This window comes from Doryrhamphus excisus, linkage group LG18 (assembly GCF_037039965.1).
Source record: "Doryrhamphus excisus strain RoL-2023G ecotype Guam linkage group LG18, RoL_Dexc_Guam_v1.1, whole genome shotgun sequence".
Taxonomy (NCBI): Eukaryota; Metazoa; Chordata; class Actinopteri; order Syngnathiformes; family Syngnathidae; genus Doryrhamphus; species Doryrhamphus excisus.
The window spans coordinates 2,375,370-2,399,128 of NC_136374.1; the positions used below are offsets into that span (position 1 = coordinate 2,375,370).

At 38.6% G+C, this 23,759-nt stretch overlaps 2 protein-coding genes across 9 annotated transcripts in view; one reads left to right on the plus strand and one right to left on the minus strand.

Annotated features, from left to right (window-relative positions):
• The first annotated feature begins 242 nt into the window (after positions 1 to 242).
• Positions 243 to 17,370, plus strand: eps8l3a (EPS8 signaling adaptor L3a). Of its 3 annotated transcripts, none has more exons than XM_058054240.2 (20): positions 243 to 680; positions 4,317 to 4,388; positions 4,474 to 4,547; positions 4,613 to 4,677; positions 4,745 to 4,903; positions 7,172 to 7,321; positions 7,393 to 7,433; positions 7,503 to 7,561; positions 7,623 to 7,744; positions 9,625 to 9,733; positions 9,819 to 9,886; positions 9,961 to 10,035; positions 10,143 to 10,288; positions 11,953 to 12,112; positions 12,180 to 12,247; positions 13,262 to 13,358; positions 13,430 to 13,537; positions 13,674 to 13,759; positions 15,737 to 15,872; positions 15,955 to 17,370. In XM_058054240.2, exons 2-20 carry the CDS (start codon positions 4,324 to 4,326, stop codon positions 15,964 to 15,966), a joined length of 1,800 nt encoding a protein of 599 aa, XP_057910223.2. In that variant the 5' UTR covers positions 243 to 680; positions 4,317 to 4,323; the 3' UTR covers positions 15,967 to 17,370. The 3 variants fall into 3 exon arrangements, with proteins under 3 accessions (XP_057910223.2, XP_078654864.1, XP_078654863.1); XM_078798738.1 differs by lacking the exon at positions 243 to 680 and adding an exon at positions 1,271 to 1,795 and having other exon boundaries at positions 11,953 to 12,088; XM_078798737.1 differs by lacking the exon at positions 243 to 680 and adding an exon at positions 1,272 to 1,795.
• Positions 17,371 to 20,161: 2,791 nt separating this feature from the next.
• The window catches only part of ampd2a (adenosine monophosphate deaminase 2a), a 42,248-nt gene continuing 38,650 nt past the window's right edge, over positions 20,162 to 23,759 (minus strand). For all 6 annotated transcript variants that reach the window (XM_058054237.2, XM_078798732.1, XM_078798731.1 and 3 more), the window contains one exon: positions 20,162 to 21,503. In XM_058054237.2, coding sequence (XP_057910220.2) covers positions 21,288 to 21,503 — 216 coding nt within the window. In that variant the 3' untranslated portion in view covers positions 20,162 to 21,287. The remainder of the gene's footprint in view (positions 21,504 to 23,759) is intronic.

Sequence of the window (23,759 nt, forward strand, 5' to 3'; positions counted from 1 at the left end):
GCTCAGTACGGAAGTGCGCACTATTAATCGAGACACAATCAATGACGAACCAAGAAGTAGCTACCCTATACTGACAGATATGGCATTTCATGCTCAGACTTTTATAAAAAAATATATGAATAAATCGTGGTTGAATACGGCCTGTTATTAGTCAAAAATATGCGCGTTTAATCAAATTGTACGTGTTTCTGCCGGAATGATGTATTTTCAAGCATAGCAAGAGCCGGAACACATTTACTGCGACACCCACATCAGCACGAGCGTTTGCTATGTCGTAAATGCTTAATTTCCCCAAATTTTTGGTGATTTTATGGCAGATATTTTGTCTAGAGCGCTCGAATAATGTTAAAAACACAATTAACCGGTTTTTCATGCTATAACCACGAAATTATTCAATTTGCAGTCATCCCTCAACCCAATATTGAGGTTTGACGATCGATCACTCCATCGCTGTATGGTGGTTTTCAAAAAATTAATTTGTAAATGAATGGCTGTTTATATGATAGACTGGTCTATTCTTCGTCAAAATGCTGTATATTGAAGTGATATGTAATATTGTGGTCGCTAGACGGCAGTAATGACACAAAAACATTTAGACATTAGCTTACATGACATTTCCTTCACACTGCATGAAGTCAGCCATGGAGTGAAAAAAGATGCTCCCATACCGTGTGGAAGTGGTAAGTAACACTTAAAATATTAGATTTGTTTTTCAATGTGGCCTGTATAAAAGTGTTTATATGGGTGTTATTTTATGTCTAGGGGGCTCTAATACTGTTTAAAAAAAGATTTAGAACAGGTTTTTTATGCCGTAACTACAAAAATATTCAATTTATAAGGAAGGAATCATAATAATAATAATAATATCAATAAATTAGGGGTTACTGAATACAGCAAAATGGCGACGTAGCGACAGAATGATATATTTGTTGTTTATTACAGTCATGCTAAGTCCCTGACAATGAAGCAATCCATAATTAATCATAAATTGTTTATGCAGGCACAACACCGATATTAATATTGAAGAAAAACAATGAAAAGAACCATTTATTTTTGTATTTCAATGCCACTCTTCAAAATTCTGCTTTATGTACAATTTTTTCTTTGTTTACTTATGTTTTGGTGTGAAATCGGAGGTTTGAAAATGATTATTATAACATTTTTATTATTCTAATCAATTATGAATACATTATTATAAAATGATTTGTCTGTGTTTCTTTATAAATGTTATTCTTTAATGGCAAAACATCAAAACGTGATTTATAGCAAAGTAGCAACCAACAAAAGGTTGCATAATATGTCTTATCAGATGATTAGAAGTATCATAACGCCAGTACATCATCAATAATCGAGGTGTTTTCCGTGAATGTTTAACCGAGTGATTCCTCTCCAGGTGACAGGATAGCAAACGGGCGTGTGCTTTTATTGTGGAGGCAGTCAGCGGTTGTGTTTATTTAACATCGGCAAGCCTTTTCAAACTGAATATGTTCATATTTTCCAAGCAAACATACAAAAAAAGAGTTAAAAACAAGAAGAAAGCGTAAATGAATTTTGGCTTTTATCCTCACGGCAAAGCTGCAACAATCTGGCAACCTTTGCTCGGGCAGGACGCCACGCCGGGTGAAGCAGCTGAGTTATTCCACACATCATTGTGTCATTCACGCCACGCTGGACTTTGCACTGCTTCTCTTTACGAGTTAGTCTTCTGAGTGTCTTCGCGCTCGCAATATGACTTGAATTTGTGCCGCACTGGAAATATTCCACCTCGCTAACTGAAGTCAGTCCGACACAAACGGTAAGAAGACTTTCAGTTGGCTTTAGAGACAGGGTACGATTTCATGTTTGGTCTTTTGGATCGCTGTCAACTCTAAAAAAGCCGAGCAAATTCACTTATTGTGACTTTCCTAGTGAGGCTTCTTTTATTGACCTAATAGCCTTTCAATGAACTCCCAATGGACGCTATGGTAATGCAGGCTCATTTGGTGTTTTTTGGAAAGTCGCTTTTATGTAACGGTCGACTGACGTTGCTTATGCCGCACCGTCTCACACTTGTATTTTTATAACGGGGTGGTGTGGTTCATTTCATAATTTCATAAATGACCAGGTCCAATTTATTTAATCATGAATAAGCAGCTTCTCTGTGTTTTTTATATATGTATTTTTATAAGGATTTAGTAAAACATGTAACTTTATTTTAAATACATATTTTTATTTTTCAAAAGTTAATTGCACATTATATATTATAAAATTAAGTATAAAATATATTTATTACAACATTTAGTATTTGTTGATATTTAATAGAAAATAAGACATTGAGAACACAAATGTTTATTTTATTACAAATATATATATATATAATTTATGTTACAATAAATACCAAAGTTGTTTAAACTTCCAAAGTAGTTTTTTTTTATTAATTAATTATATTTATTATATATTTACATATATATTTATATTTATTTATTATATATTTATATATTTTATTTATTATACAGTATATATTTTTTATTTTACCAAAAAATGTACTGAAACAAATCTTGTAATTTTGGCTTATTTCTTGTAAAATATAATTCAATATTTATTATCAAATGTAGTAATTTGTTAATAATTAATACAAACTAAACAAGCTAAAATAAGTGAAATAACGCAAATAATAATGAAACAATAAAATATTGGTTTTTATTATATGGAGTATATATAAAATTTTACAAAAAATATAAAAAAATCCTTATATAGTCAATATTTATTATCAAATGTAGTAATTTGTTAATAATTAATACAAACTAAACAAGCTAAAATAAGTGGAGTGAAGTAACGCAAATAATAATAAAACAATAAAATATTCGTTTTTATTATATGGAGTACATATAAAATTTTACAAAAAAATTTTAATAATCCTTATATATTCAATATATATTATCAAATGTAGTAATTTATTAATAATTAATACAAACGAAACAAGCTAAAATAAGTGGAGTGAAGTAACGCAAATAATAATAAAACAATAAAATATTAGTTTTATTATATGAGTATATATACAATTTTACAAAAAATATTTTAAAATCCTTATATATTCAATATTTATTATCAAATGTAGTAATTTGTTAATAATTAATACAAATTAACAAGCTAAAATAAGTGGAGAGAAGTAACGCAAACAATAATAAAACAATAAAATATAGTTTTTATTATATGGAGTATATATAAAATTTTACAAAAAAATATTTAAAAATCCTTATATATTCAATATTAATTATCAAATGTAGTAATTTGTTAAAAATTAATAAAAATTAACAAGCTAAAATAAGTGGAGTGAAGTAACGCAAATAATAATAAAACAATTAAATATTTGTTTTTATTATATGGAGTATATATAAAATTTTACAATTTTTTAAAAATCCTTATATATTCAATATTTATTATCAAATGTAGTAATTTGTTAATAATTAATACAAACTAAACAAGCTAAAATAAGTGGAGAGAAGTAACACAAATAATAATAAAACAATAAAATATTAGTTTTTATTATATGGAGTACATATAAAATTTTACAAAAAAATATTAAAAAATCTGTATATATTCAATATTTATTATCAAACATAGTAATTTGTTAATAATTAATACAAACTAAACAAGCTAAAATAAGTGGAGTGAAGTAACTCAAATAATAATAAAACAATAAAATATTTGTTTTTATTATATGGAGTACATATAAAATTTTACAAAAAAATATTAAAAAATCCTTATATAGTCAATATTTATTATCATATGTAGTAATTTGTTAATAATTAATACAAACTAAACAAGCTAAAATAAGTGGAGTAAAGTAATGAAAATAATAATAAAACAATGAAATATTTGTTTTTATTATATGGAGTATATATAATTTTTTTAATTTATGAATACTTTTTTATATTATGAAATGTAATACCGTATTTATAAATAAATAAGTTCAAATATGTGGAGAGAAAAAAAGCTAAGACTGAATATATTTTGTACAATAATTTTATTTGTATCATGATTTAATAAAATATATAATTGTATTATTTCACATATTTTTTTTATGTGGCTAATTTGGGGTGGGCAAATGTACTGTATGCTAAAACTGCTTGACTGACGTAAACAAACACTTGTCCTCCAATGTGTTGCAGCTTAACTGCACACAAACCAATTCTCGATGTGTCACGTTAAGCCGCTTTCATAATCGGGCGCCACACTCCAATCTAGCGATAAAGTCGCCCTCGTAAACGTCCACGGTACTTTATGACACTGGGAGTGACTGAGCGTGTGCATCCATATCGCGTGTAACACTGCAGTGTGAGGATGTACAGGAGCGACAGTCCACTGGGCAACGACACCAGCAGCTATTCTGGATCCATCCAGTCCAAGTATGGGACTTATTCTCATTGACACACACACACACACACACACACACACACACAGATGCTAACTTGTTTGTCTTTGCTACGACAGTGGCTACTCGGCCACGGATGAGGTATCATCACAGGTGTCGTGTATGTCGAGACCCAGCGCAAAGTCAATATACTGTAAGTAAACGCATCACGTCATTTTCAGTGACCTTTTCCACAAACTCCCGCTTCTGCTTCCTTAGTGCAAAGGAAGGAGTACGCCGCCTCCATGAACAAGACCATCAACTATTTCCACTACAGAGTGGAGGTAAGGTGCTAGGATTCAGTCCTGCGTGTGTGCTCTCGTAGCTTAATGGTGTTTCGCTTGGTGTCAGCATCTACTCACGTGTGAGCTGAATGGCAAGGAGCTGCGAGGCCTCCGGGACTGCGTGGAGAGGCTCAACCTGCTGGACAAAATGGGGAGAGTTTGGGGTCAGAACATGCTGCTGGAAGTCAACGGACCGCATCTGCTGCTCACCGACACAGAGAGCAAGGTCAGTGACATAACATCCTCATCTCGGCTTTGCTTCAAAATGTCAGCCGGCAGCACTCGTGCAGCCTCAGACACAATTATCTTGCTTGTGTTAGACCAGTGGTCTCAAACTCAATTTACTTGGGCGCCACTGGAGCTCGAGTCTGGGTGAGACTGGGCCGCATCAGGTTTTCCAAAAAAAAAAAAAAAACACATTTATTAAAAACAATTTTTTTTTAAAACTTTGCATTGGTTCCAATTTTCTACAATAAAAAAATAAATAAAAAAAGACACCCAAAAGGTACCTTTTGGGTGTTAAGTTGCTGTGTGATGAGTTTAATGTTGTTCTCAGTAAGATGACACTGCTGTGTTGTGATACTGTTATACACAGTATCATGACCCCCCCGCCCCCCAACAATATCCAATGGGGTGACAAGCTTGTTGTGACATCACTGATAGTTTGTTTTTGCAATATTACACCTTCATTCTTAATTATGACTTTATTCCCATAAGGTTACACATTTTGTTCATGAAAAATTAAGACTTTATTCCTCTTAAAATTACAAATTTGATGTGTTTATTCTCATAAGATGAGCACACTGAAAATGACATGTTTTTCTCCTTCTATTCTGTCTTTATTCTCATAATATTAAATATTATTTGGGGAAAAATGTGACCTTTTGTCATAATGGTAAGACATATAGAAGCAATACAAATATACTGAATCCTCTAAAGCAGGGGTCTCAAACTCAATTTACCTGGGGGCCACCGGAGCTAGGTTCTGGGTGACGCCGGGCCGCATCAGGTTTAAAAAAAAAAAAAACGCATTTATTAAAAACTGGAAAAAAAAACAATAAAAAAATATCTTCAATGCTTTTGCTTCTGCTATACCCTACACTTTTTCAGTACTTTGGTTCCGGTTTTCCAAACCAAAATATCTGATAAAACGTTCCACTGTTCTCAAATATCTTAATTTTTATTTTTCTATAAATTTAATTTTTATTTTATAAAGACAATAAATCAATCAATCAGTAATAAATAAGTAAAATAATAATAAAACATCAAATAAGAAAAACATAAGAAACCACATACAGTTGGTAGAGAAATTATTTTGTTCAGATTCAAATGTAGAGTATTAACAGTTATTTAACCTTTAACATGAACATTAATGAAACTTCATAATTTGACCCAATTAGCAAGTTAGCATCGTACTCGGTTCCATCTGGTTAGCAGCGTCATAACTTTAACAACATGTTTGATGAGATGCTTTATCTTGACGTGTATTTTCCCTTTTATTCCAAATCATTTCCTGCATTTATTTGTACCCAGCGTCATGAGCCTTTAGCTTCATTGCTAATCCAAAGCAAAACAAGGCGGGGTAACAGTATGGGCGGGGCAAAATCATGTTGCGTCCGGTGTGCACACAGTTTTAAGCTGTCATTTCAACATTAAACTTTGGTATCAAGGTGGGGGCCTCAAACTAGCGTCTCGCGGGCCGCATTTGGCCCGCGGGCCGCGAGTTTGAGACCCCTGCTCTAAAGTTTATTTATTTATATACAGTAAAGTCTCGTTATATCGATATTCTCGGGAGTCGGAAAAAATACCGATATAACCGGACTATCCATATATCCGATCCTGCGCCGAACTGCATTAAAAGTGGGCGGATCTTTGATACGGCATGTAATAGATTGCGTATCTAGCATGCTTTTGTACTACAATAAATTTTGTACTACAGTAAATAAAAATAAACTTACGCTGTAGTGATTACCGGTTACCGGGACATAATTCACCCCGGAACTATCGATAGGGAAGGTGTTGCCACCCGGAGGGGTAGGCGCGAGGGACGGGTGTTTTCCGCTGTGTGTGCTGCACTCTGGTGGTGGAAGTGTGAAAAATAAAGTTGACTGGAAGCAGCCGTTCGCCGTGTTCTTTTTTGGTATTGAAATCCTTAAGCAAAGATTGATTTAAGCTGCTTTTGTATCGATATAAGCAGACCAAATTGGCTGGCGGGAGATGAAAAGGGCATCGTAGTAACCGGATTATCATAATAACCGGGTATCGTACTAACGGAGCTAATTATATCATAAAAGACTAGAAATTTGCCGGGAAATGAAAATAGTATCATAATAAGTAGTACTTCGTTTTAACCGATATCGATATAACGAGACTTTACTGTATCTATATTTCTTTATATATACTAGGTATCTAGTATATCTAGGTTTCATTTCTATAGTGGTGTAGGATGAGACAGGACACAAAGGTAGTCATACTGTATATGATAACTAAACAGGAAGTGTTGGAGTCCATCAATCTGCGTGACGTGGTGGAGCTGAAGGCCATACTGGACACATCAGCGTCCAACTCCCTGCTGGCACTGACGGTCAAAGCCAGCAGGAAGCACACCACCAACGTCTTCCTGTTCCACTGTGAGGATGTCAGGGTGAGAAGCCGCCTTCTAGTAACATCTCTAACCAGCACCATAACGACACACGCCGCGTTCCGTCTTTACAGGCAGACTACGTCCAAAAGGGTCTCTCCCAAGCACGCTTAAGGTAGGCGACGACCAACTCCAGAAACCTGCTCAGTTGACACTTGATGAGCTTGATGTTTTACAACGGCAGCGCACCGCACGAAGAAGCCCAAGAAAAAGCCCCTCGGTGGGCCCCGCCTGATTATAACGGTAAGAACGGGACTATTTAACAGCAACAGGATTCGTGTTTAAGTCCGGTTTGCCCGCGCAGATGATGGAGCGTACGACACTGACCTGGTTGCATCTCAGGAGGATGATGTAGAGGAGGTGTCGTCCCCCAAAGAAGCAGCGTTGCATCCTCCACGCCTGTACACAGAGTTGGACAGGAATGTGGTAAGAGTATTTACGTATCTTTCCATATTTTTATTTTCCAATCCAATCCCCATACACATAATCCCTCGTTTATCACTGTTATTTATTCCAGACCCGACTCAAAGTCGGATTCGATAATTAATAAATGGAATTGTTTCATAGTTATGGCATAGAAAACCTGTCTTCTAAATATGTTTTTTAAATATTATTAGAGCCATCAAAACATAAAATAACACCCCTATAGTCTACTTTACATGTGTATTACCCAATAAAATAGATATGATCTGAAAAAATAAGACATATTAGACCAGGGGTCTCAAACTCAATTTACCTGGGGGCCACTGGAGCTCTGGTCTGGGTGAGACTGGGCCGCATCAGGTATTCCAAAAAAAAACAAAAACGCATTTATTAAAAATAATTTTTTTTAAAAACTTCGCTTTGGTTCTAATTTTCTACAATAATAGCTCTGATAAAACATTCCACTGTTCTCAAATATCTTACTTTTTATTTTTCTACACAAAATAAGATGAAAAATAAATAAACAAATCAAGAATAAAGAAAATCAATCAATCAGTAATAAATAAATATAATAATAATAATAAAAACTTAAGAAAGCACATATAGTTGGTGGGTAGACAAATGATTTTTTCATATTAAAATGAACAAAGCATTATTAGAGCCCTGTAGACATGACAAAACACGACTATAGTCACATTTATACTCTTTTTATTTACAACATATTGCGCAACTGCAGGGTCTTGAGACACATGCTAACTCGCAAACTAGACAGCTAGCCACCTAAACGGTAGCCTTCAAGTTATTTCCTTTAAACTTAAATACCCCAAAACTTACCACTTCCACACGGATAGGGAGGATAACTATTAACAGTTATTTAACCTTTAACATGAACATGAATCAAACGTAATAATTTTTTCTGGGTACATGATACCATCCATCCATATCAAACGTGCGCGGGCCGCACTAATATTAAACTTTCATATCAAGGCGGGGGCCTCAAACTAGTGTCCTGCGGGCCACATTTGGATCAATTGATAACTATGCTGAAAATCTCCATGGGAATGCAGAAAGTAGTATATCTTCAGCGACATATTGCGGCCAAGGATTTTGTAGGACTTCAGGAGGTTTGCCACCAGCTGCTTATAATGATCTGCCTCGTAGTTTCCAAGAGACTAAAGTCAATTTCTGCTACATTCATGCATTTTGCCCACTTCCAAGAGAGAGATTTCTGCAAATAATTGTTGGTAAAAAGTCTAAAAATATGAAAATTAATGTACTGCAACGTGCAGACAGGCTTTCAGATAGAACTGCTTGTTGGTACACACAATCTACGTTCTGATAAAATACAGTTTTTACTTTATTTTGTATCCATTTCCTGTTTTGAGCCAATACCGTATCTTGGAAATTATAGCCAATCTGTACTTCTGACTTACTTACTTCCATCGCCCTCTCATGTTAGAATGCACAGAAATGGGAAATAAATATGTTTTCATGTTTCACATAAGGATTGTGAATGATAGGAAAAATGTGCCGTTTTTGTTTAAGTTCCGCCGGGGAACACATTTACTGTGACACACATGAACAGTGACACGAGGAGTGTTTTTCACGTCTTAAATGGCTTATTTACTCTTATTATATCTACAATATTGCGTAATACCAGTGTAAAGCTGCGATTGGCTGGCGACTATAGGGATGTTATTTCATGTCTCAAGGGCTCTAATGATGTGAAACACCATATTTACAAGATGGTTTTCTATGCCATAACTACAAAAGTATTCAATTTATTCATTGCGGAAGTTCATTTATCTCGGTCGGGATAAACGAGGGAAAAAACACACGCACAAAAGACACAACTTAACTTTTCTTGTGTTCTTCCTCCACAGGACATCTTGAATCGGATAGTAAACGACATTGAGATCTTCATGAGCAAAGTGGCTGCAATAGCAACCAAAAATGGAAAGAAAAGAAAAAGTAAAATGAAAAAAGGAAAAGGTAATGTCTGTTAATAATAATTATCATGAGCTATGGCGTTGAAATGAAAAATACATCCTAGTGATGTCATCCTGTCATTCCGTAGCTGGTATGCCCCCTGCTGGAGAGTTTGCGGCATGTCTTCATAAGATCAAATGTGGCTTCAACCTTCTGGTTTGTGCCCTGAAGTTCTCTTATTGACTCCAAAGCTCGGTTTTTCTTTCACGCTTTATGTTGTCCGTGCCCAGGTGGAGCTGAAGGGAAAGATTCAGAATCCGGATGTCTCGGAATTCATCCACTCCCTGTTCTCCGTGCTAAGTTTTGTACGTCACATGACCACAAATACTTTGTGCCAATCCAACCCCACACGGATTGGGGGGGGGGGGGGGGTTCAGTGGGTACCTAATACTGTATCCCATTCCTTCCCCAGCTTGTGTCCCACTGCTCGGAGGAGCTGCCTCCAAGCATCGTAGCTCCTCTGCTGACTCCTCAGTGTATCTGCCTCATGAGCGAGGAGGCCACTGCAGAGGAGGACCGGCTCTGGCAGTCTCTGGGGGACGCCTGGAACATCCCCAGGTGGGACACATCCTCTAGCAAGGCACAGCAGGAAAAGTAGAACTTTATTTGGCTTAAAATTGCAGCTTTGTTATTAAAAAAAAATCAAGACAAGACCAAAGACAAGACAAGACCAAAGACAAGACCAAAGACAAGACCAGACCAAAGACCAGACCAAAGACCAGACCAAAGACCAGACCAAAGACAAAGACCAGACCAAAGACAAAGACCAGACCAAAGACAAAGACCAGACCAAAGACCAGACCAAAGACCAGACCAAAGACCAGACCAAAGACCAGACCAAAGACAAAGACAAGACCAAAGACAAGACCAAAGACAAGACCAAAGACAAGACCAAAGACCAGACCAAAGACAAGACCAAAGACAAAGACAAAGACAAGACCAAAGACAAGACAAGACCAAAGACAAGACCAAAGACAAGACCAAAGACAAGACCAAAGACAAGACAAAGACAAGACCAAAGACAAGACAAGACCAAAGACAAGACAAGACCAAAGACAAGACCAAAGACCAAAGACAAGACCAAAGACAAGGCCAAAGACCAAAGACAAGACCAAAGACCAAAGACAAGACCAAAGACCAAAGACAAGACCAAAGACCAAAGACAAGACCAAAGACAAGACCAAAGACCAAAGACAAGACCAAAGACAAGACCAAAGACCAAAGACAAGACCAAAGACAAGACCAAAGACAAGACCAAAGACAAGACAAGACCAAAGACAAGACCAAAGACAAGACCAAAGACAAGACAAGACCAAAGACAAGACAAGACCAAAGACAAGACCAAAGACAAGACCAAAGACAAAGACCAAAGACAAAGACCAAAGACAAGACCAAAGACAAGACAAGACCAAAGACAAGACCAAAGACAAGACCAAAGACAAGACAAGACCAAAGACAAGACAAGACCAAAGACAAGACCAAAGACAAGACCAAAGACAAGACCAAAGACAAGACCAAAGACAAGACCAAAGACAAGACAAGACCAAAGACAAGACCAAAGACAAGACCAAAGACAAGACCAAAGACAAGACCAAAGACAAGACCAAAGACCAAAGACAAGACCAAAGACCAAAGACAAGATCAAAGACAAGACCAAAGACAAGACAAGACCAAAGACAAGACAAGACCAAAGACAAGACCAAAGACCAAAGACAAGACCAAAGACAAGACCAAAGACCAAAGACAAAGACAAGACTTTTTGAAGCATATAATTTGTCTAAATATTCTCCCAAAAAAAGAGACTTTTTTGCAAACAATAAAATATAATTAATTCACTTTTGTACTGTAAACATTTCACTTTCCCTTGTAATATTTGATATGTATTCTAATATTCTAAGTACTTTATTCACTTCAGGTTACAACTTTTTTCTCCAAAAACTTGATCTTAAAGTTACAGCTTTATTCTCCTTAGGTTCCAGAAATAAATATGACTTAATGATCATAAATATAAGCTTTACTCTAAAAAACAATAACTACTTACATGTTTCTTCCTTGGAAAATCCAAATTCTCCCAAATTTTCCAGCTTTTCCTTCTGCAGTGTGAGCATTCTTAGGAAGGTATGGACGAGGTGCTCTTGTACCAGCCCGCGTTAGATGGTGCAGGTGTTCCTAATATTACGACCAGCGTGTATAGCAACATGTCTTACTTTGACTGCCAACAGCACCAAATGGCCCGAGGATGACGAGGACATCCCGACGTACACGCTGGAGTTCTCTGACGGCTGGCAGCCTCCCGAGCTGATGGAGGAACCCGCCCCCGCCCCTGACCCCGCCCCCTTTGTAGCAAGGGCACGGGAGGTTCGTCAGCCTCCGTCCAGCCAGGTGAACCCTCATCGTTGGTGAAGTTGTTTCTAAAAAAAAAAAAATGACATTTTCTTTCTCTGCTTAGACGACCACCAAGACGACGACGCCGCTTCCTGCATCAGTAACCACACATGCGGCAAGGACACATGCAAGGTCAAAGTTCTTTCCAATACTTTGAAGTTCTCGTCGTCCTCATGAACACACATTAATTAACCAGAACACACAATAACGTCTCCAGTCTAAAATACACGTCAGTCGTTTTGCTTTGCTGGAGCCTATCCCAGCTGTCTTTGGGCGATTGGTGGCCAGCCAATCACAGGGCACATATAGACAAACAACCATTCACACTCACATTCATACCTATGGACAATTTGGAGTCGCTAATTAACCTAGCATGTTTTTTGGAATGTGGGAGGAAACCGGAGTACCCGGAGAAAACCCACACATGCACGGGGAGAACATGCAAACTCCACACAGAGATGGCGGAATTGAACCCTGGTCTCCTAGCTGTGAGATCTGCGTGCTAACCACTAGACCGCCGAAGAAGAAAAAAATGCATTTTAGCTGAACTCAATTTTAGGATTAAGATTGAATATTAATAAATGCAGCGGCACGGTGGTCGAGTGGTTGGTGCGTAGACCTCACAGCTAGGAGCACCAGGGTTCGATTCCACTCTCTGTGTGGAGTTTGCATGTTCTTCCGGGTACTCCGGTTTCCTCCCACATTCCAAAAAAATATGCTAGGTTAATTAGCCACTCCAAATTGTCCATAGGTATGAATGTGAGTGTGAATGGTTGTTTGTCTATATGTGCCCTGTGATTGGCTGGCCACCGGTCCAGGGTGTATGAAGACAACTGGGATAGGCTCCAGCACGCCTATGACCCTCGTGAGTATAAGTGGTAGAAAATGAATAAATGAACCACTGCAAAAAGTGGTTAGGTCTCACAGCTAGGAAACCCGAGTTCAATTCCACATTCGGCCATCTCTGTGTGGAGTTTGCATGTTCTCCCCGTGCATGCGTGGGTTTTCTCCGGGTACTCCGGTTTCCTCCCACATTCCAAAAACATGCTAGGCTAATTCTAATTAGCGACTCCAAATTGTCCATAGGTGTGAATGGCATAGCTAGCTCACAAGCTAACTATGTCATCATTTCTTACTTTTTCTCAGGCCGCGTGAAAGGAATCTGCGTCGCATGCGAGTCCGGTACGACTTCACAGCCAGGAACCACAGAGAGCTGACCATCAGAAAAGGCGAAGTCGTGGAGGTGATGGTCCAATCCATGATGGTACAAAACCCACCATGGTAGAAATGTTCTAACAGACGTCCACACGGCAGCTGCTGGACGTGTCCAAGATGTGGTGGAAGGTGCGGAACGGCGGAGGAGAGGAAGGCTTCGTCCCCAACAACGTCCTCACGGCGGATGAAGAACAAGAGGATGACACGGTGACGACACCGGCCGCTTAGAAAACTCACTCCTGCCTTGCCTGACCTCTAAGCCAGACTCCGTAGTCCCCTTTGAAGGTCGCATCTCCTGGCTGAGACGTGACCCTCTTCCTTCTTCTTCTCTCTTTATTCCTAGCCGATCGGAGACTCTCCTGTCTTGAGCAAGAGGTCCAAACCTGCGGAGGTGAAAGCCTGGCTGGAACACATGGGCTTCACTAAAATGTGAGAAAAGTTTCAAAAAGGGGGGGGGACTCGATCATAGGGTTCAAACGTTGTTACTCCAACAACAAAAAAAACGACACACGCTGTAAATGTTTCACTACTTCCTGAGTCTGCACTCTGAGCATCATGGGAACTGTAGTTCTATTAGCCTTCAATTAGCCTTCAATTAGCCACATCGCGAGTAGCGGCTTACTTACAATCCGGAATTTCTAGAACTTGGGTTTTGTTGGTTAGCCACGTGTTAGCTGGAAGGCTACGTTCCGTTTCAGACAATGTGTTGGTATAATCCTGCTAGCTAACTAGCTTAGCAGCGAGCTAACGCAATAGATATAACTCAAATGCAGTTGTTATTTAGCTAGCCATCTCGCTAGCTATGGAATGATAACAGACCAATAACAGCAACAGACAATAACAATTACAGTAAAAGATAACAATAACAGACCAATAGTCAGCTAACTAGCTTGGGAGCTAATTACCTACAAAAAAAGACTGATAACTTCTCAACGTGGGAATTAACTCTATAGCTAGCTAGATAGCTTGCTAATGAGCTAAATAACTGACTGATAGTTTGATGGGTCGTTTTGGTGCTATCATGCTAATTAGCTTGATAACCACCATGGCTACTGTTTGATGATTGATTTATTGTGCTATGTGAGTGTATGCGTGTGTCAAGAAGGCCTTCTATGTAAGTAACTAGATTGGTAGCTAATTATCTTAAAGACAGATTGATATTTTCCGAACTCTGGAATTAACTCGTTAGCTAGCTAGATAGCTTGCTAATGAGCTAAATAGCAGACTGATAGTTTGATGGGTCATTTTGGTGCTATAATGCCAACAAACTTGCTAATTAGCATGATAACCACCAATGCTATTGCTTGATGATTGATTGTGCGATTGTGCGATTGTGCTATGTGAGTGTATGCGTGTGTCAAGAAGGCCTTCTATGTAAGTAACTAGATTGGTAGCTAATTATCTTAAAGACAGATTGATATTTTCCGAATTCTGGAATTAACACGTTAGCTAGCTAGATAGCTTGCTAATGAGCTAAATAGCAGACTGACAGTTTGATGGGTCGTTTTGGTGCTATTATGCCAACAAACTTGCTAATTAGCATGATAACCACCAATGCTATTGCTTGATGATTGATTGTGCGATTGTGCGATTGTGCTATGTGAGTGTATGCGTGTGTCAAGAAGGCCTTCTATGTAAGTAACTAGATTGGTAGCTAATTATCTTAAACATAGATTGATATTTTCCGAAATCTGGAATTAACTCGTTAGCTAGCTCGATAGCTTGCTAATGAGCTAAATAGCAGACTTACAGTTTGATGGGTCGTTTTGGTGCTATCATGCCAACTAACTTGCTAATTAGCTTGATAACCACCAAGGCTACTATTTGATAATTGATTGATTCATTGATTGATTGATTGTGCTATGTGAGTGTAGCTAATCTTAAATCTGAAAGACAGATTGATATTTTCCGAACTCCTTACCGAGCTAGACAGTTTGCTAATGAGCTAAATAGCAACAGATAGTTTGATGTGTCGTTTTGGTGCCACCAAGTCAACTAACTTTAGCTAACTAACGTTAGCTTGAGCCCTCTAGTCGATAAAAGTTAAAGTGAAAGTTAAGTTTGTGTGAGAGAGCGGGAACAATGACATATTTTGAGAATCCGCCTCCATTTTTTTTCCCACCAGTCATAGACATATATAACTGTTGCGCAACTCTGATTGTGCTATGTGAGAGTGTGCATTATAAAGGCTTTTAATTAGAAACTTTTGCATTGAAATGCACTGAGCTAATAGACTGAGTCTAAATGTTCTAACAATACATTGCTAGCTAACAAGCTAACCAACCTTGTGTAGTTTTGGTGTAATCCACTAACACATTTTCTTTGAGCAAGGCATTACAACCACGTGTCAGTTGTATGCAATGAATCCATTTGGGTTGTCAACTCACGTTTCTTCTTCTTCTGCAGCACGGTGCGCTGCCTCGGCGTGCTGAGCGGCTCCATGCTCCTGAGCATGACCCGCGAGGAACTGAAGACGGTGTGTCCAGAAGAAGGGGGGCGGGTCTTCTTCCGCTTACAGGCCGTCAGGTCCTCCATCTTGGCTGTGAGTCTTCTCTTTCCGCATCGAGAGCCATAAGGAGACTTCTTAATAACTTCTTGTGTTTGTCGTCCACTCATCGCTGCAGGATTCAAACTGAGCATCGTTACCGAGAGAGACCAGAAGAAGACGCTCGCATTTCATATGCAACGTTTCATAACATCTCACACATCAGTGGTGTGCCTCGAATTCATTCATTTTATTTTTGGGTTAAGGTTAAGTTTTTATAGTATCCATGCTGTGAGCATGTAGTACAGGTACAGTATTTTTGAAGTATTTTGATCATGTTAAGCATAACATTTCACATAGCAACATAGAAAGGAACACTACACCTGGCGAGGTGTCACTACACTACCCAAGTAAAGTAGTTATTTGGCGTAAAAATGTTCATATCAATAATAATAATAACAATGTCAGAATAGATGCCTATTATTAGCTATTTTGTTCATGCCTCAAATAATGATTAGTGGACACATTTTAAAAAAAAGTGCAGCTTTCCTTTAAGCTGTACAATGGTGAAAATAAATGAAGCACTATAGTACACAGTACTCACAACGTCATTGCTGTTCCAAAGGAGTCCTGCAGATGTCGCCAGCGTGCGTCTGTGGAATGGTGATAATGCTAAATAATGCTAAATGGTGATAACCAAAGTGTTAAGAGCGTCGGTGAGCGTTTCTATACGTATTTATACGTATTTTTTTTTACGGAGCTATACGTGTATTTATATGAATTTTACAAACACACTCAGATTTTACCGCAAAGAAAAAGAAAAAAAATCGCTTTAATCGATCTATCTTTTAGCATTAGCATTCCAAGTCCCACCGGAAAAGACGGAAATGTCTTCTTCGTTGGTTCAACCAACCGCTTCACAAGCTGTCGACATTTTCTGGATGAAAGTGGAACAACTATTCAATTTTAATGTAAAACTTTTTAAAAATGCTAGTGTATATATGCTCAGATTTTAATAATGTACCTCGTGAGCTACATGGCCATAAAGGGGTAGTGCAAAAAAATTTGCTGCTAAGGAAATGACGACACACACACAACCTGTTGAGCAACTACAAAATAAAAGAGGTGAACTCCGGGGACATCTAGTGGACACACAGCGAATTACAGCAAGAGAAAATGTGGCGTTGTGGTGTAACATGTAAATAAATGATACTGAATCAAAACAGTTTCATGAATAAACGTGCTTTATTTGAACTGCTTCGATATAACATCTGTAAAAACAGGAAGTTTGTATTGTGAGTGGATAGTGTAACTTAACAACAGACTAAAAAGGGAGGCAAAATTGAGCACAATATGTCCAGAAAAAGTGAAATACAGTTCAGACCAATGGAAACACTGAATTGGTGGATGAGTATGGATGCTAAGAAAATACACTTTAGAGTGGGTGGCTAATGTGTTGCTAGTTGATATTAATGGATTTTTCTATTTGAACACATTTGTTATAATGTGAGGTAGGACGTGCTACGTTTAGGAGGGATATAAGTCAAAAAAACAACATTAAAAGTAGGGCGGGCCAATGATAAAAATATATTTTATATGTATGAAATGATTTCTATCGTATCACTGAGCGCATCATAAAGTGCAGAAGCTACGGAGAGAATGAAACGCTGCACTGATGGACGTACTTTGTGGGTTTACATCAAGCAGGGGGTGTCCAAACTTGTCAACCGAGGGCCACACATGCAACACATAGATGTGCTAAGAGCGTCTATTTATTTTAAGAAATACAAGTGAAAAAGCACACTATTCTCGATTTTTTTTACTTTTTATTTTCCGAATATTTCAGCTTTCTCCTTAAATAATCTCCGTCAACGTTCTTTTGCGATTTTAGAAGTTTAATCCCCGAACCTCATTTTCCAACTTTTGTATTCTTTCACATATTACTTTTTCTGTAATATTTCAACTCTATGCTACAAAAATGACACAATTTTGCCTCATAGAAAAAACTTCTCCTCATAAAATCAGGACTATTTGTCTTAATATTTTGACTTTATTCTTGTTTTTTTTAATTTTACAATTTTTTTCTTGTAAATGTTCTGCTCATAATTACAAATTTATTCCCATAATATTTTGACTTCATTCACGTAACATAGTGTTAATATTTCAAAATGTTATGTTATTTGTTTTGTTTGGTTGTCATATTATGACCTTTACAAATTTTTTTTTTCATATTTCAACTTTATGTCACTGAAATGACATTATTTTTCCTCGTAAAAATTCAGACTTTTCTTTAATAGACATTTTATTAGTTCATTTTATAAGAACAAAGTCTAAATATTGAGAGGAAAAGGTTGTAATTTTTTGAGACGAACTTAATATGAAGAAAAAATAAGTAATTTAGCATAAATTTGAAGTAGGAAAGAGAAGAGGCGTAATATTAGTTAGCTGTTAGCTGGGATAGGCTCCCGCCTGCAACACTAACGAGGACAAGCGGCATAGAAAATGAATGAATATGACACATTTTTCCTTTTTTTCTGATTATCTTAGTTTTCTTGTTCAGTTATATATTTTTTTAATGTGCAGTAAGCCGATAAAAAAATAAAAATGGCCCCCGAGCCGCACTTTGGAGACCTCTGGTGTGTAAAATGAATGTACTAATGAATGTACAGTGATCAACTCTTGGACTTGATTTGCAAAATAAACAAGACGCTATACATTAGAGAGGAGAACGTTTGTTGTTTTTGTCTCCCCCTGCTGGCTTCTTCTAAGATTACAGCCATTTCTTTGACTTAAGGGAAGCGTATGAATATGAATAGAACTCGTATACTTTTTTTTTTTTTTTTTAAATGACACCTTTCTATATAGCTTTAGCTTGGGAGCTACAAACATTAGCTCTAAACATTAGCTACATTAGCTTGTTTTTTGGTCTTTTTTTTTCCACTTGTTAGTTTTGCTTGTCAAGAACCACCGTGTCCTCGCTGGCGAGGTGAGTGACACATGATTATAATAATATCATAATAATAATAATGCTTAGCGTTGATTGACAGTGTCTGAAAGAGAGAAAGTGCGTTACTGTAAAGGTGTGCCTAATAAAGCGGCCACTTCTTCAGTACTGAAACCGATTTAAACGTCAGCTTTACAGATGCCACGACGACAGCCGCGTGGGTGTGATGTTAGCTAGAGGACGGGGGGGGGGTTGGCGTTGGGAATAAATTTGTAATTATGAGCAGAACATTTACAAGAAAGTTGAAAAAATTTGTAAAATTTAAAAAAACAAAGAATAAAGTCAAAATATTAAGACAAAAAGTTGGGAATGGCGTCCAACTGAGGGGCCACTTTGACATAACAAATATCGTATAATATATCTCATTATTAGGAGCATCTGATAATTATCGATACCGATAATTAGCGGCCCGATAAAATCGGTTGATATCGGTATCAGATTTTTTATCCCAATCATGAAAACTAAAATAAAAACTTCCGTATAGAACACAGATGATACGTCATGCTACACATATCGGCATCGGCTGATATCGGTATCGGAAATTCATTATTGGACAATATCGCTATATTGTTTTTGGTCAAAAAAGCCAATATCGGACATCCCTACTCATCATTAATGAAGAGATACACAATACATTTAGTATCAAGCCGATACCGATAACCGATTTTTAAAAAGTGTACTGCAGTTAATGCACACCTGGAGGTAAGACGGACTTGAACAAATTAGGACTAGACCAAGTGTACCTGTTGGTTTGCCCCAAATCAAATGTAATACTACCACCATTACTACTAGCACATCACTACTACCAGGAGAACCAGAGTATAGAGGGGAGGGAGCTGCCGGCTGTGGCCCAGCAAGGTGCACTGTATTCGGGCACACACGCCCCAAGCAAGCCGGTGTGGCTGGATGACAAGAATGTTCACTCTGCATTGGTTGGATAAGAAATAAACACAAAAGCGAGTGAGACATCTTCTAAAGTGTTAAGCCTCTTTGTGCTAGCAGTTAGCAAGCAGATGCAACAGTCGACGCTTATCGGGGCGCTTGATTGGCAGCGTGAATGTTAAACGAAACAGCGTGCTCACAGTGTCTTTCAATACGCTTGGAAAACGTAGCTGAACATGTGACAAACGGCAAAATCGGCGAGTGAAAGAAGACACGTTGGAGGACGATATCAGGAACACAGGTACGTCGCACGTGAGTACCCTCTAGTGGCTCAAATGTGACATGACACAATTATATTTCAATAATCTTTTTTTTTTAGGACAATATTATCGAATTTTTTTATATATATTTTTTATTTTTTTATTTTATCAAATTTTTTTATATTTAAATTTTTTTTTTTTATATTATCAATTTTTTTTATATTTAATAGCATAATTATCATAATTATCATCAAGCCCCGGGTGCCGTCGCCATGTTGACGTGTCAAGGGGCTGATATGTTTTTCCCCCATCCTCATGTGTATGTGTATTTGGTGCAATTATTACGCCAAATATTTGTGAAACGATTAATATTTGTTTACGAGTTAGCACGTGGCTGTTAGCATCACAAGCAGCAGAAAAAAAAAAGCACTTGATTTTCTCACCAGCACAGCACAGGTAATCGGTATGACATTAATAATAATAATAATAATAATTATATCATCCTCCACAACTATTTCATTGTACTTTTACCATATGCGAGGGGGCCGGTAAAAAAAAAAAAAAAAAAAAAAGTCCCCGGACCGCAGTTTGGACACCCCATGAGCACATTCGGCCATGAATGTGCCGTGGCTTTACATGGCTGCTTGCTGTAAACAAGTGAAAACGTCATCATGGTTCATGCCAGCATGCAAAAACAAAAACAGCAACAAAAGTGGAGGATTTGAACGCGTGCGGTCATGACAAAGGCACCGTGAAGTCCGCGTGTATATGTACAGTGCAGTACAGATGCATGCAGGGAAATAAGATAAGGAATGAAGGAGTGTGGGAGCGCCACTTTGTGAGGTAAACGAGCCGTTCTGCTTTTTTTTTTTTTTTTTTTGTAACGCTTGAAATCCCACAAGAACGCGTTCGTTCGTTGGTTCTGGATGCGTGGAATGCATGCGGAATCTTCGAAAAGCTTTGCTGTGCTTTGAAGCTGCAAGCGTTGGCTTCGTGCAGCACGTCCGACATTCACGGAGAACACGTAAGACTACGGAGCATGGATGGATGGATGGATGGATGGATGGATGGATGGATGGCAGCGTCTCTAAAGGGGGGGGGGAGTGGGGAGGGTTGTGCTAGCTTGTGTTGCCCCGCCCCCCCAGCTGACTTTCATGCTGTCGCCGTGAGGGTACATATATATAAGTGCACTGACAGGACTGCTTCCTTGGCGTAACGGTTCGCTCTACTTGCCTGTAAGGTGTGCAAGGCCAACGCCGACGGAGGTGTGCGCTACCGGACCGGAGAGCAATGGGGGAGGGGGGTTCTTATCGTCTTATCGTCTTATCAGCGGCTGCTTGGGAGCGGCGCCATGCACAGCGAGTCCTCCTCGCTGATGGTCTCCAGCTCCTCGGTGCGCACGGCGTGGGTGATGAGGTGAAGCTCCTCCGAGAGCGTCTCGCTGCGGTACGCCACCCGGATGTCGGGGAGGTTGGTGCGACGGATGTCGTTGCTCTCCGGGCCCTCTTTGAAATAGCTGGGGCCCAGCCAGTAGCTTTTAGCCTGGAGGGGGGGGGGGCACAAGAGGGTTGCATTTAATATCGTAGGACGCTTTGCTTTCATCAGGTGAGCTACAGAGAGTCCTCTTTTGTCTTTTGTCCAGCAGATGTCTGCAGCTGTGTGTTGGACGGATGGCACATTAAAGGGGAAATGCACTTTTTTATGGAATCATCAGCAATCATATTTATTTCCCTTTTCTGTGCATTATAAGCAAAATTAATCTGTCCTGGCTCCAATCATACCTCACCAATCGTCAACAGTTCGTGCACATAGCCCCTTTACCTCAAGGTGTACCCCAAGGTTCGGTGCTTGGTTCTCTTCTCTTCATCCTCTACATCAGGGGTCTCAAACACGCGGCCCGCAGGACACTAGTTTGAGGCCCCCCGCCTTGATATGAAAGTTTAATGTTAGTGCGGCCCACGCAAGTTTGATATGGATGCTGTATGGCAGGGGTCTCAAACATGCGGCCCGCGGGCCAAATGTGGCCCGCAGGACACTAGTTTGAGGCCCCCGCCTTGATATGAAAGTTTAAAGTTTGATACGGATGCTGTATGGCAGGGGTCTCAAACACGCGGCCCGCGGGCCAAATGTGGCCCGCCGGACACTAGTTTGAGGCCCCCCGCCTTGATATGAAAGTTTAATGTTAGTGCGGCCCGCGCAAGTTTGATATAGATGCTGTATGGCAGGGGTCTCAAACACGTGGCCCGCGGGCCAAATGTGGCCCGCAGGACACTAGTTTGAGGCCCCCGCCTTGATATGAAAGTTTAAAGTTTGATATGGATGCTGTATGGTATCATGTACCCAGAAAAAATTATTACGTTTGATTCATGTTCATGTTAAAGGCTAAATAACTGTTAATAGTTATCCTCCCTATCTGTGTGGAAGTGGTAAGTTTTGGGCTATTTAAGTTGAAAGGAAATAACTTGAAGGCTACCGTTTAGGTGGCTAGCTCTCTAGTTTGCGAGTTAGCATGTGTCTCAAACACACAGCCCGCAGGCCAAATGTGGCCCGCAGGACACTAGTTTGAGGCCCCCCGCCTTGATATGAAAGTTTAATGTTAGTGCGGCCCGCGCAAGTTTGATATGGATGCTGTATGGTATCATGTACCCAGAAAAAATTATTACGTTTGATTCATGTTCATGTTAAAGGTTAAATAACTGTTAATAGTTATCCTCCCTATCCGTGTGGAAGTGGTAAGTTTTTGGCTATTTAAGTTGAAAGGAAATAACTTGAAGGCTACCGCTTAGGTGGCTAGCTCTCTAGTTTGCGAGTTAGCATGTGTCTCAAGACCAGGGGTCTCAAACACGCAGCCCGCAGGCCAAATGTGGCCCGCAGGACACTAGTTTGAGGCCCCCGCCTTGATATGAAAGTTTAATGTTAGTGCGGCCCGCGCAAGTTTGATATGGATGCTGTATGGTATCATGTACCCAGAAAAAATGATTACGTTTGATTCATGTTCATGTTAAAGGTTAAATAACTGTTAATAGTTATCCTCCCTATCCGTGTGGAAGTGGTAAGTTTTTGGCTATTTAAGTTGAAAGGAAATGACTTGAAGGCTACCGTTTAGGTTGCCAGCTCTCGAGTTTGCGAGTTAGCATGTGTCTCGAGACCCTGCAGTTGCGCAATATGTTGTAAATAAAAAGAGTATAAATGTGACTATAGTCGTGTTTTGTCATGTCTACAGGGCTCTAATAATGCTTTGTTCATTTTAATATGAAAAAAATCATTTGTCTACCCACCAACTATATGTGCTTTCTTAAGTTTTATTATTATTATTATATTTATTTATTACTGATTGATTGATTTTCTTTATTCTTGATTTGTTTATTTATTTTTCATCTTATTTTGTGCAGAAAAATAAAAATTAAGATATTTGAGAACAGTGGAATGTTTTATCAGAGCTTTTCTTGTAGAAAATCGGAACCAAAGCAAAGTTTATTAATTTTTCGGTTTTTAATAAATGCGTTTTTTTTTGGAAAACCTGATGCGGCCCAGTCTCACCCAGACCCTAGCTCCAGTGGCCCCCAGGTAAATTGAGTTTGAGACCCCTGGCTTAACTGAATCTGTACTCTTGCTGCTGTGCAATGCACATTTCCCCACTGAGGGACGAATAAAGGCATATCTTATCTTATCTTAAGCGTGAAAATAGCTATTTCTCATGACATCCATTGTTAGCTAGCTCACAGGAACCCATTTCCTCACGCTATAATGCACAGAAAAGGGAAAGAAATGTGTTCATGTTTCCTGGATTGTGAATGA

Bases quoted from the DNA above. Each gene is read 5' to 3' on its own strand.
- eps8l3a (XM_058054240.2), top strand. From the start codon at position 4,324: ATGTACAGGAGCGACAGTCCACTGGGCAACGACACCAGCAGCTATTCT. The intron at 10,036-10,142 runs GTACGTCACATG...TTCCTTCCCCAG, and splicing joins TGTTCTCCGTGCTAAGTTTT to CTTGTGTCCCACTGCTCGGA. The intron at 13,359-13,429 runs GTGATGGTCCAA...TCCACACGGCAG, and splicing joins GAAAAGGCGAAGTCGTGGAG to CTGCTGGACGTGTCCAAGAT.